This window comes from Drosophila eugracilis, unplaced genomic scaffold (assembly GCF_018153835.1).
Source record: "Drosophila eugracilis isolate 14026-0451.02 unplaced genomic scaffold, ASM1815383v1 contig_883, whole genome shotgun sequence".
Classification (NCBI taxonomy): domain Eukaryota; kingdom Metazoa; phylum Arthropoda; class Insecta; order Diptera; family Drosophilidae; genus Drosophila; species Drosophila eugracilis.
In genome coordinates this window covers 47701-61803 of record NW_024573793.1, presented here as the reverse complement: position 1 = coordinate 61803, position 14103 = coordinate 47701, and the positions used below count along the sequence as shown (strand labels likewise).

The 14103-nt window shown below is 42.8% G+C and overlaps 1 protein-coding gene across 1 annotated transcript; it reads left to right on the top strand.

The window, feature by feature from the left end:
* The first annotated feature begins 349 nt into the window (after positions 1-349).
* LOC108107124 (protein Wnt-2) lies at positions 350-12451 on the top strand. The gene is given in 5 exon segments (XM_017214516.2): positions 350-774; positions 9814-9973; positions 9975-10038; positions 11109-11629; positions 11720-12451. Coding segments are annotated over 5 exon segments (1269 nt in total). The 5' UTR covers positions 350-712; the 3' UTR covers positions 12182-12451.
* Positions 12452-14103: the final 1652 nt, after the last annotated feature.

Sequence of the window (14103 nt, the reverse complement as noted above, 5' to 3'; positions counted from 1 at the left end):
TACTCCCCGGTCATCGGGCACCCAGCCATATCCCTAAAAACAAAAAAAAAACAAAAACAACAACAAAAAACAATTCCCCAGGTTGGACTCCACCCTTGGCCAGGCTTTTGATTCGCTGTTCAAGTTTTTGGGCCTGAAACTTTTTGTTTGTTTCGTTCGCTGGACCGCTGGAAACCTGGCCGACGACTCCTGGCCAATATTCCTTTTGGCCGCGCCGCTCAGTACGCCGGCAGCTTTCTCCGTGTGCGTACGCAGCCTCTGCCAACAGCAGACACTGTTACTAAAAACAAAAAAAAACTAAAAAAACCAAAACAAAAAGAAGTGAAAGATCAGGAAAGAAGTTTCAGCCAGATCAGCTCGGATCAGATCGGTGATCATGTCGCCTGGGATTCCAACGCCGCAGACCGCCAACTTCCCCCTGACGAAGTTCATCCAAAAAATCCACTCAGCTCGAGCCGCTTGATTAATTCGCACACGTCAACGGTATTCAAATAAGCATCTCGTGTACTCATCGTGGCCGCAATAAAAACGGCTTTAACTTTTACTACCTGCCAAAAAAAAACCAAAAAACAAAAACAAAAACAACAACAGAAACATTATATATATATATATATATACAGCACTCACTCACTAAAGCGAAAAACATAAAGGAAAACAGCTCAACGGGCCAGATTTCGGTTTGTTGCCGCTGCACTTGGCGGCTTCAATCGATATGCGTTTGCTCATGGTAATTGCAATTCTAATATTCGCAATGCCAATGACTGGATTCGGCTGGTAAGTGATTGGTTTTGTTAACTGTTTTAGTTGGGAACTACTGTAGAGGGGGTGGATCTTAGAGTGATGAGAGGGGAAATCATTTAGAAGGATGAAGACTTGCCAGGCGATTATTAATCACTTAAGTTGATGGCACAAACAGATCTCTTTAGATTAATTGATAGATTTTAAATGGTAATCATAAATACTGCAGCTAACTCTTCTTAGTTTATGTTACTTACCTAGTTAACTTAATATAGATTAAGTAGTATCGCTTTATCAGCTGCTAAACTAGATCAAGAAGTCTGTTTACTTATAAAGAATGTTTTACAGGATGTTGGAATATCACCAATAACTATACAGTAAAGCTAATAAGAGTGGACATTTCTTGAAGTTTACTGCCTTTCATAAGCGTTTTGATCATTCTACTTATCCTAAAACCATCTCCTGATCCCATCTTAGGTTTGAAACCACCAAACATTGAAGAAAGTATGTTTAACCTTAGTGAGCTCTTTCAAAGATTATGTTCTTACACAGTCTTACTTATATAAGCTAGCCTAAGTTAAGCAAAAGATCACCTCAATCTGAAGACATTATCTTTTCTTTTCTACCTTTTTACCCCTCTTACCTAAACATCTTACAAAGTACCAGACAAATCTCTAAATTTACACAATCTAGCTTAGACTTATGCTGCACCAACTCAGCTAACAAAGTCGCTTTGCTTTGGCCCCTCAACATGCAATTTATGTTCAGTTTCAATGCCAAAAAAAAAACACATTACCACCCGCTCGAAGGTCTTGTGGCCCCCCAAACCGAGCATCTGTGCTCATGTCAAATCGCATCAATTTACGAGTTAGAGATTGGCGTAACAGCTTCCGGTTGAGGAGACCGAAATAGCCAAATAAAAAAGTGCAGCCAGACCGAAATAAATGCACGGCCAAAAGCTATCTAAATGGTCAAAATGCAATGGCAAAATGCACAACCAAATCAGAGCCAATCGAGCGTGGCGACCGACTCGGCGGACCTTCAAAATGTGACGTTTGATTTAGATTTAATTACATGGCAACTTTTCGACTCTCCCTCTTGGCTTTCTTTGTGGCCAAAAAGGTGAAAAAGTAAATAGCATTCGACTAGAAACGGATGAAGCCGACTAACCAAATGACACTTGGAGCAATTTATGCGCGAAATTACAGGCCAAGAAGGCGTCCAACGAGATGAATAAATAAATAAACAAGCCGGGGAGGACAGACATCAAATAGAAAGGAAAATGGGAAACGGCAGCAAGGGCAGGGGTTTCCTTCTGCTAACACATAAGTTATGCACTTTGCCAAGATATTTGCCAGCAAAGTGGCATCAATGAATTTGCCCAATATATATATTCTTGCCAAAAGGTAGAAATATTGCGACTGTCAACGGCTGCGAAAGCTGAAATTTGCCAGGGATGCAGGGTGGCCAAAAGGGGGCGGCGTGGGCGTCGCGTGGCGTAGACTGCATGACGATTTCGTTCCTATACCTCACTCTATATATACATATATACCTCTTTTTATATTAATTTCATTTGAATTCTGTGCAACTGGGCGCGTCAGCCATCGAAGGTGGACACCTGCAACGTGGAAGGGAGCAGGCTGGGGCAGGGGCAGGGGGAAAGTGGCTGGGTGTTTCCATGCTGCAGCCAATTCAATTGCCCCTTTTTCACAATAAATTAATTAAATAATTAAAGCTCAAGTTCAGAGCTGTCAGTTCTTTTTTGCCGCCTTTTGATGTCGAACGTTGACTGTGGCTGCTGCATGTGATGATGTCGCCGCCACCCGAAAGTTGCACTGGCCTGTGCCACTTTCTGCGCTTCATCAGCACTGCTCAAGGGCAGGGCGGGGCAGTCAGGTATGCAACCAAAAAGTTTATTTAAATATTAAGAAAAAACCAAACTGATGACAGTCGATAAAGGCCATGAAAGGTGGCAGCTGATCAAAGTGCTCAGTTATGGTGGATGCCAGGCCAGAAGGGGGAGGGAGAAGGCAGAAGGGAGAAGTTTATGCCTCATTACAAAGGGGAAGAAAGAAAGTAAGGACTTAGATTGTTAAACCAACTATTGAAAGTCAAAATAAAAACAGCAAAAAGGCAAGGCAAAGATCAAAGTAAACATCAAACTAAACCAAAAATAAGAAAAACTTCTCAACTAATCAGCCCCACTCATGCTACCACCCCAAACCAAACGCCGCATTTCGAAAACTATGAATAATTTCAATCCAATCTATCATCTCCTCAAACCCACAAAGCTAATCAATGGGCTTACATTAACCCATCAAGTGCGGATCTGCGCAATTTGCATTCCGGAATGGGTCCGGAAATAGCCGAAATGAGGCGATTTGGGGGGTTTACAGCCCCCCCCACAAAATCGTATCTCATTTTGTTTGTGTGCATTTTGCGAATTTCGCAGCCGAAGTGCACTAAATCAAACGGTCGTTGTGTGAGCGATTGAGATCATAATCGATGGCCCAGAGAGATGATGATGAGCAGAGAGGAGAGACGAATGCGGATCGAAGGGGATATCCCAGATCTCAGATCGTATATGGTGGGTAGATGTTCCGTTAAATGAATGGAAATTCCAGGCAACAGAGAGGGGCAGCCAATTACAGAGAAACCTACAACAAATTGCCGTTGATCGGGCTGAAATTTAGTGCTGATGTGTCTGGAATTTAATTAAAAACAGCGCCCTAGACGATGATGAAGATCTGGCAATTTGCAAGATCGGCGGCAATTTGATTTAACACCCCTTAGCCCCACCCCCCTGCAAACCCCACCCCTCTAAATGAGCTAATTTCCGTTGGAAAATCATTTGACATTAGCTGGCGACTTCCTGCTTTTCATTCAATTCACATTTTCATTCATCGAAAGTCCGTTCAGTCTGATTTTGAATTTCAAATTTCTGATTTCAGACTTTTTCGCTTTTTGGCACTCGCAGCATGTGAAATGGTAATTAATGCCAGGCGGTGCATTAATGGGTTAAGGCAAACAGCGGGCTGGGTGGTGTTTGGCCCAGTGGCCACTTAGTCTCAAGCTGTGCTGGCTCCACAGTCGGTGGTTGCATCAACAACATTGCTCATACGCCCCGTGCAACCACAAGATGTGATCTCCACAACGAATTTGGCACACTTTATGAGCCAGCAGCAGCAACAACAAACACCCCCAATAATTATGTTCAACTAACGAGCAGACAAAACTCGGCCAATTGCCAAAATCCAATGCAGATGAGTTGATTATGAGCAGCAGAAAAAAGAAGAGTCTCTCTGACACGATTCGGTCGACATTAGCGAGAGTCTCTCTGCCTTGTCTCTAGAGAAAGTTTCACGTTCAAGTTTCTTTGGCCAACCTTAAACCCTGAAAAGTAGCCAGCCACTAGTTAGCGGGCACTAGATTGTTGCAAATCTTTTAATTACGAGTCATGCCATTTGTTTATTTTGTTAATTTGTCGCTTTCCCCCTTGCCACATTGACGAATGCCTCTGGCTGTCTTCGGGCTGTCTGTCAGCTGCATCATAATTAAATTGAATGACGAAACAGAAGAACAGCAGCCCCAGACATGGGTCAAGTTGGAGGACGGTGTGGCCGACTACGAACAGGTAGAGGGCCAGCCCATCATGTCTGTCAAACAATTTGTGCCGAGTGCCACGAGAATGTGTTCTCCCCGTCATCGCCGAAGGAAGGTGACTCGCTGGGATGAGCGGTTTTTCGGGAAAGTACGGAAGCGGTTTTAAGGAGAAGGGAAAGAAAGGGAAAAGGGTCTTAGTTACCTTTTAAGTTAGTTCTTCTTTTAAGGATAATATTTGCCTTTTTCCAGGTTAATGGCTGACATTTCCTTACCAAAACTTCAATCCAACTTTAATAAAAGATATATCTTTCTATATTTCTCCCATTTATCCCTCAAATCATAACAAAATACTTTCCTAACTCTAATAGAGGTGACATTCTAAGCTCAAAGGCATCCTTGTCTAAGTCCCCTTTCTCACAGCCTCAATCACCGTGATTAAGCACAGTTTAGACATCCTTGACATGAACATGACCATGTCCGTGCTGCGTTGATCGTTCCCTAAGCCCAGCTACGCCTATTTGTGCCATAATTAAGTTAAACGTTGTCGCAATTTGCGCACCTCAAAGTCACCAAGTCCGGAGATTGATGTCGCCTTTGTTGGCCCAAAGAGCTAAGCCCAGTCAGGGCTCTGCTAACGGGCTAAAGTTGAAGTCGTGCCCTGCCCACAGCAAGCAAGAGATGGCTTGTTAAAGGAATGACATTGCCTGGTGCTCATAGTAAATATGCCTGAATTATTAGCCAGCGTTTTTGTTGCGCCAATTGGCCATGGACATGCCTGGGAAACATAGGACAAAGCTGAGTTTAGGATTCCTTAGCCAATTATTTATAAGTATTAAAGTTTAAGGGGAAGCTTCATAGTAGAAATCCAAGTAATCAGATTAAAAGCTGTAGGAATGACATATTTCCAGGCTATTAATTATTTTTGTTGCCCTGACATCTTAGAGTTAGAGAATAATAAATAGAAGGCGCCTGGGCTAACACGTTGACATGACAATTGCCAAATGACAAACATCAGTCGCACTCCTCGCCCAAAAAAAGGTGCCAAAAAGCGGCATGTGGCGCCCACACACGACGCCGCACCCACCGGATCAGATCGGTTCCCAAGTTGCAGTCATGTCAACACCTTTTCGGTGTTTCTTATTTATTTGCTTGGCTTTTGCTCGCCAGTAGCCGTTGCCATGGCTGGGGACCTAATCGATTGTCAATGCTGCCGCCCACATCAAACGCTTCTGCCACGAAATCCCCGTATGCACAAAAGATCAGCACTTGCGCCGAGGCATTCCGTGGGCAAATATTTGAGCTTATTGAGCGCGCAAATGAAACTGACCAGCCGCAACAGCTCTGGACTTGGCCAAGGCGGACAGTCAGTCTCTGAGAAGCCAGCAAGTCAGAAAATAAGAGGCCTGAGAGCCAGTCGGGCGACCAATCCAATGGCCATTCATTCACTTGTCAACGCTTTGTTTAAATACTTTGCCACTCGCATGTTGACAAGTGGTTTAAGTCGTTGATTTGTTTACACTGATCTCAGGGGAATCCAGGGGGCAGACGCAGGGGGTAAGCTGCAGAGAGCTGCAGTCTGAGTCATGAAAATGAGTCAATCAAACGATTCCACTTACTGGCATAGAGATATTGAGTTATCGAGGAATAAGAACTGCAGTGGGGTGGAGATTTTGGGGGAAATTTTTATCTAAAAAAGGTGTTTGATATAACTTTAGGGTATTCTTACTGCCTATCATAAATCGAGGAATTAGAACTGCAAAAATTCTGGAAAATTCGTTTCCAAAACAAGGTGTTTGATGCAACTTTAGGGTATTCTTACTGGCTATCATAAATCTTTCATAAATCCAGGAATAAGAACTGCAGTGTGGTGGAGATTTTTGGGGGAAAAAGGTGTTCGATGCAACTTTAGGCTCTTCTTAGTAGCTATCACGAGTCTTTCTGCAGATTTGTTTAAAAACGGAAGAATTTTATTTTACTTTCTATCAATTATTGAAATCCCATGGGGGAAAGACTAAACTTTGGAAGAGCAGCTACTAATCTGCTGGCCATCTCTTGACTAGATAGCAGCGAACAGACCAGAAGACTCTGTATGAGCCATCCATTGGACCTCTTTTGGGCTTTTTAGTCGGATTTGTAGAATCCAATCAATCTATCTATAATCCCAATTTCTGATTTTTGATATGCTAAGTTTCTGTAAAAACATTTAATGTATGACCAAAAAGGACAGTTCGGCTTATCTTAAAAATTACTTAAGTAAACGAAAGTCATATTAAAGGGGCAAGTACTCGTACACTGTTTAAGGTTACCTTAACCGGGGACTAGTTTAATACATCCTTCCAGTTGTCAAAGGAGGTAAAATAATCAAACTTTTTTGTACTATTTTGATGATTATTTGACTTCAAATTAGTATATAATGGGTGTATATTTCATAACCGTTTCATAAGTCATTAATAGCTTTTGGTTTTAAGTGGATAAATCAGGAAATCAGAAATCAGGATCAGGATAAGCAACATAATTCCTATGTATAAAGTATTAAATCTTACAGTTTTTAAAACAGATTAAATTATAGTTTTTTATATTTGATTATCTAAATTTAATGAAGATATTTCTGCAATTGGGGGAATATTTGTAGAGTGAAGGAAAAGTACCATTGACAAGCTCAGTTCTCTTTGTTAACTGTTGGTCACTTCCCATATCCTTCGACAACTTTTCCTTTCAAAGACCAACAACAAAAGTTAACTAGAATATTCTAAAAAACAAATTCTAAAGCAAAATAAAAATATATATATTCTGCATTCCGGGAAAGTCCCATAAAGAGCCGCAACTTTGGCCCACCCATTAGCAGAGCCAGCTAGTGCAGGGGAGCATGGGTGGGTATGAGAAATTTCAACCACTTGTCCGTTTGGGAGTACCAAACCAAACCGGGCACTTTGATCAGTGCCAAAGCAGTGCCAAAGAGAGAGAGAGAAAGAAAAAAGAGGGAAAGGAATCACTGAAAGTCCATTGAGGCCTATAACGACACCCATACCAACGAAAGAGAAACGCACACACAGATACTGGACACAAAATAAAGATACGTTTCCAAGTGTTGCTTTAGTAGATGGTATGGTATGGTATGGTATGGTATATGGTATATGGTATCGTATGGGAATGGGAGATGGGAATGGGCTGAGGGATCCGCTGAGGGGACCTGAGAGACCTGAAGTTGCGCTGGCTCCTTTTCATGTTTGCCGACAACCTCGCTGCCGACTTCGCTGCCAAGTAAACTTCAGTTCAACTTCAAAAACCAAAAAGTGTCGAACGATCGGTTGCTCCACTCTCTGTGCGGCTATTTTCCGCTTAACAAAAATCTCCTCTTTTTTTTCTGTTTCGAGTTGCTATTTGTGTTTGTGTTGTTGTTGTTGTTGTTGTTGTTGTTGTTGTTGTTGTTGTTGTTGTTGCTGCTGCTAGTGGTGGTGGCAACTTGTGTGGTTGAAAGGTGTTTGAGTTCTTTAGATCTCTTCAGTCATCAACGCAACGCAGCCAAAAGACGTCATCATCATCAAAGCAGCAACAGCAACTACAACAGCAGCAACATCTAGAGTAGCAACAGCAACATCTAGATTCCCAACAGCAACATCTCGATCGAAGATGAAGATGATCATTGGGTTTTGAACTTCAATTGTTTCAACTTTGTTTACCAGCGCGTCTATCATTTGAAGTTTTGTGTTTGGCGGTCGACGAGGCGACTCTCTCGTTGTTGCCTTTTGGAGTTAATATTTTCGTTAAGTACTTGTCCGTGCGTGTGTCTGCTCTATTTGTTATTTGTTTTTGTTCATTTTGTTAAGCTATTAAGTTGTCATAATCTCCCCGAGTGTTTGGTAAGTGTAAAGAGCAGAGGGAGCTGCAACAGTGCAACAGCCAGGTGGCAATAGGCAACCCAGGTGGGCATCGATAATGGGAATCTGAAGTGGTTTATCTACTGCCTCTGAGAAAATCGGGGGCAACTGAATTGGGTTATCTAAAGGCTAAAGGCGGGAATGATGGGAATTTTTCAATGAAGTCTGCAAAAAGAAGACACTGCCTGAGAAGACTCTTCTTCTAAGGCCACTTTCTGCTAAAATCTTCTAAAAATCTACTTAGTAGATATCTCAGGCAGCATAGCCATTTGTCGGTTAAGCCTCCACTTATTAGATTGGCGCCACCCAATGCCTAAATCATTCCCCACTCATAACCATTAAAAAAAATAGTTTTATTTATTTATTTGTACTGCTTGGCCGAAATTTGTCTGAGTTTATTTTGGCTCAGTACTGCCAAAACTTGCAAAAAGCCGAAGGAAAAACACAAACTTCCAAGAGATGAACTCAATTTGGCTGCCTCGTCGGTCATAAGCTGCGTATACGTAATGGCGTTATGGCGACGATGAAGAGGTCCTCATTTATTGTTTATTATTCTTTAAATCGAAGCGTTGGCACAAAAAGTTGATCAATAAAGTTTCACCAATACTTGCTCATGGCTATACTTAGCAATTTTCCCAATCGATGCAGTTTTCGTTTTCATTTTGAATGCCATTTGCCGGCTGGTTCTGCGGCGTTAAAATCTAATTTAGGTGGAAAATTAATAATTACCCCACAATGTGGGTGCAGTAAGCACACATATAGTCACTATACTCGCTCGATATACTCGTATATATATCTGTGTGTATACCTATAGTTAGCTATATATATATATATTCAGCAAGAGATCGACTTGTCGGGTATGTGTCAGCATTCAGAAGCTGCGGGAACTGCTGCTCGCCTTTGGCGCTGATTTATGTTTTTCCATTTCAGATTTATGACTTTTTAATAGCCCAATCGCTCGGCTTTTCGCCTTTTTTCACATTGCACATTCGCGTGAAATTTACTTTGCCAGTTTTGTGAACTTTGCGCCGTTTTCCCAGTTGCTCCGTTTCCCACTTGGTGTGGAAAGTGTTTCGAATGGTTTATGCTCTCCGCCCCTGCCCTCCGAGGTTTTAGATCCCCTTGGTAAATAAAACGCTTAATAGGGCCTGCTGCTAGTTCTAGCTCTTCCCTCAAGCACTGATTGATCGGTTTGTCCATCATCTATTGCTTCCAGCGAATTGCGATTGGTACTTTCAGTGCAAAGTGAGGGGAACTCTCAGCTGAGTCAGTCTAAAAATACAAGAAATCACCATGCCAAGCTTCGGCGAACTTCAAAATGTGCAGATTATTCATCGATGACAAAGTGCTTGGGTCTTATAAATGCCTTCGGGTCAGAGACAAACCCTTGGAGGAAAACAAAAAGTTGGTCATAGATAATCGAATACGTGATTGCTTATCGGTTTGTGACGCTACAGTTTTGGGGAGTGCCCTCTCCTAGGTGGGAAATTTTGTGAAATAAAAGGTAAAGGGGATTAGTCAGAGGTTGTTTTGGGAAATACTAAAGAAAGTAAACCCTTAAGTTTATAATTTAACCGTCTTTTTATCTTTTCAGGGCCGAGGGCACCAACATCCTTCTCGATCCCAATCTAATGTGCAAAAAGACACGTCGCCTGCGCGGCAAGTTGGCCGAAATCTGCCGGCACGACTCGGCCCTGCTCAAAGAGATCATCATCAATGGCATCAACCTGGGCTTCCGCGAATGCGAGTTCCAATTTCCGCAATCGCCGCTGGAACTGTACTGTCCTGCGCAAGAGCATGAGGAAAATCTTAATGCGCGGTAAGTAGTTACTAGAGAGGACTAGTTAAGGGGCTGGGGCGGTGGCAGGGCACTTATTATGCAGGCCTGGCTAGCAGTGGGCAACCTGTCAACACTCTCTCTCTGAGTCACTAAGAGATGCCATCGCGGGTTAGCTGCCTAATTACAACGCAACCCGCCGCGACTTTATTTTACTTAATTTTTACATTAATTTCTGCTCAGAGTTGGGTTTGGGGTTGTCATGGACGAGGCCTTGCAGAGCCACCGCACCATCCATCAAGTTGCATAATAAAAATGCAGCGAGCCGCGCTGATGAATAGCGCCTGAAATGAGCCTACAAAGCTGTCAATTTTAATAAATTATTGCCCGGGAAAAAGGCGAGTGAAAAGGAGGAGCTTTTGGTTACTGCTCTTAACTGATCCTCTATATATATATATATATATATATATATATCTCAACTTAATGACAACAATGCGTAAACAAAACACATACCAAACTGTGGGTTTGAGCCATAAATTCCACGGGCGTAACCACCGAAATTCTCCTTTTGGCCGGATTAAGGCCTCGCCCTGTCAACCTGTCAGCGTGTAAAATATATATATCCGAAGCTGGATCTCATGTAACAGTCCACTTTTAGGGTGGCTCAAGACACATCACCTGTCGTAGAGGAAAAAGAACCACCGCTTCACCTTCAGTCGTATGCAAATTCAAAAAAACACGGCAATTGCAGTTGCCATTCGGATTACGAATCCGATTTCGCTTTCATTAAACGTGACTGAAAACACCACAAGCGGACTTTTCTGATTTGCGATTTGCATAGAGCAGAGAGCAGTGATCGCTGATCACCGATCATCGATCGCCAATCGAACAAGCCATAAATCATTTTGTCGCCGAGGCTGACAAATTAAAATCAATCAGGCGACACGTGCTGACAGCGATAATGATTGAGGATTGATTGAAAGCGAGGCAAATGAGTTCTGGCTTGTGGTTTGCTTTTTAAGAGGGAGAAGGATATTGAATTCTGGGGAGATGGTAGTTAAAAGGAAATAATCTAAGTACCAATATCTCAAGTAAGAAACCCATATTTCCAGATTCCCGGGAGACGGGTTTTGTGAACGCCATCACCGCCGCTGGAGTGACCTACGCCGTGACCAAGGCCTGTACCATGGGCCAGCTGGTGGAGTGCTCCTGCGACAAGGCTCACATGCGGCGAAACGGCGGTCAGCCGCAGATGGTGACGGCAGCCACAGCAGAGGCGGCACTGGAAAGGCAGCAACAGGCTGCCATGCTAAGGCAGCAAGCGCCTCTGCAGGATCAAACTCCCGGCCAGCTGCAGCGGATGAATCACATCAACAACGGCAGCAGCATGACGGATATAACTCCGATGGACAATCGGGGCGGGCGGAGTCGAAGGCCCGGCGGGAGGAGGGGTCGCCGCAAGTTCTGGGACAACATCAAGTTCCCTGAAGGCCAGTGGGAGTGGGGCGGATGCAGCGACAACGTAAACTTTGGCCTTCGTCACTCAAGGGTTTTCCTAGATGCCAAGCAGAGGCAGCGGCGAAGCGATCTGGGAACGCTGGTCAAGTTGCATAATAACAATGCAGGGAGATTGGTGAGTTGCTTAAGTTTAGTTTAGCTTCATTTAGTTTTAGTTTTAAATTAAAAATACAAAAATCCCCTTAAATCCTCCGCCTCCTTTCAGGCCATTCGCGATGCCATGCGGCTGGAGTGCAAGTGCCACGGTCTGTCCGGCTCCTGCACGGTGAAGACCTGCTGGCTGAAGATGCCCCCATTCCGGGAAGTGGCAGGACGGCTGCGAGATCGGTACGACAGTGCCAGGAAGGTGACGCTGCGCAATGACGGGAACAGCTTTATGCCGGAGAGTCCGCACACGAGGCCGGCCAACAAGTACCAACTGGTCTTCGCCGACGAGTCACCCGACTTTTTGTGCGCCAACTCGAAGACGGGGGCATTGGGAACTCAGGGAAGGGAGTGCAATGTGACCAGTTTGGGATCGGATCGATGTGATCGACTGTGTTGCAATCGAGGACATACCCGAAGGATCGTGGAAGAGCAAACCAACTGCAAGTGCGTCTTCAAGTGGTGCTGCGAGGTGACCTGCGAAAAGTGCCTGGAGCATCGAGCGGTGAACACCTGTCTTTGAGAGGGCCAGCAAAGGCCAGATTATTTGTATTATTTCTTTTCGGATTAGTCAGGAATAGAATTTTGAAAGCTTTCCATTTCGCGTGATAGAAACACACACACACACACACACACACATACTTACAGAGGAAGTATTAACTAACAAGTGAACACTAGTATCTCTAATCTTTTAGCTAGTTGTAAATACGAATTAAAACTCACATTAAATCATACATATGCAGATCATGTAAGCCTTGTAAATAGTCGTAATAAAAATGAGAGAAAAACTAAAACTAAAACGGAGTAAAAGTTATTATTATTTTATGTTTTTGGTTCTTTACTCCTTCCCCTTGTCAGCCAATTAATTGCAAACAAATTGAATTTTAAGTAAGCAGATTGTCTGCGACCCAGCGTTATGCTAAACGGAAATGTATTTCAAATCGATTCGCCCATTGATTGAAATCTGCATAAATGATTAAACGTAAATGAATGAAGACAACAGACAGCAGAAACCAGTTACCAGTTACCAGTTTCATTCAGATGTATCTATCTATCTTTTTTCGGGCATAGTCATGCCATTCCGTTGACTTTCCCATAAATTAACACAATTTTATTGTTGAGATTCGAATCAATAGATATTTGCCTAAACAGCAAACAAAGGTTCGATGACAACGGACCAACCAACAAATGCAAAACGCATTTTGAGCAGAATGAAAATTGATTTGCCCACTGTGCATAAATTACAAAACAGATCGATCGAGCGCCATCTATCTCTGGCTGCATAAATTAAGAAATCAAATCGATGTCGCTAAATGCATGTAATTAAATGGATATTGTTATGTTTCCATTATGAACAACAGAAGCTCACGAATATGAATCAAATTCATTGGAATTTCAAATTGATCGGTGAAAAGTCACTGATTAATGGGCTGTTTGTGGGTGGTACTTTGAGGTTAAAACTAAAGTAGGTCGTTGATTTTTATCATAAATTATCTTTCAAACTCCTTAAATTTAACAAATAAATGAGTAATAAATCGTTATTTAAGTTCTCTGTAAGCCAAGAACTTAACTGATCTTAACAGCCAAGCAAGCCTAAGAAAAATCCAAAGACTTATCCAACATTAAGACCAAATTCCAATCCATTTGCCTACTTGGAGCTGATTGTGGGCCTCTTATTTGGTTTATTATTTTGGGGCTGCCGAGAAGACAAGCCCAGGCCGGCGATAAGATACTCCCGGCAGCAACAGCGGCAGCAGCTCTCTCTCTCTTGAAAAGCAACAACTAATTAACAATCGCATTCATTTTATTTATCGTACAAATGCAAACCGCTTGACTTCCAAAAAAAAACCAAAATAAAAGTAAAAAACAAAAGACGAAAACTGTATCTGCATGCATTTATAAAGCCAGCGATGTGGGATTGGGTTCCAGATTGGGATTGGGATTGGGCTTGGAATCTTCTTGGCTGCCGTTGCCTTGGCTTTGGTTCACTTGACTGAACAAAATGTACGCCAGCCGAGATATATATTTACCCTGGGATCCATCGCATCTCATCTTCTTCTTCTTCTTCTTCTCCTTCTTAGCTCTGCGTTGTTTTTCCAGATTCCAGTGGCTTTATCTTGGGCGCGTTAATGAGATTTGCTTGTATCTGAAGCCATTCGGCAGATGCGTATCAGTGGATTTCAATTAATTGTGGCGACGCTTATTAGTCATCCATCTAACAAACTAAACACGAGTATGGCTATGGCGCTACCTCAATCTACCTTCTCCTCCTTCACTTCTTTTCTCTAGAGTGCCATTGACCCCGCTCTGACCTTGGCTGTGGGTTTCTTTCTTCTTTTGGTATGTTAATAAAATTTCAGTTTAATGCTGTCCTTAAACGGAAGAAAATGTTGTCTTTTAAGGGGTTAACTATAAGTTGGTCTTAAGGATGTTAACTATTTTGGT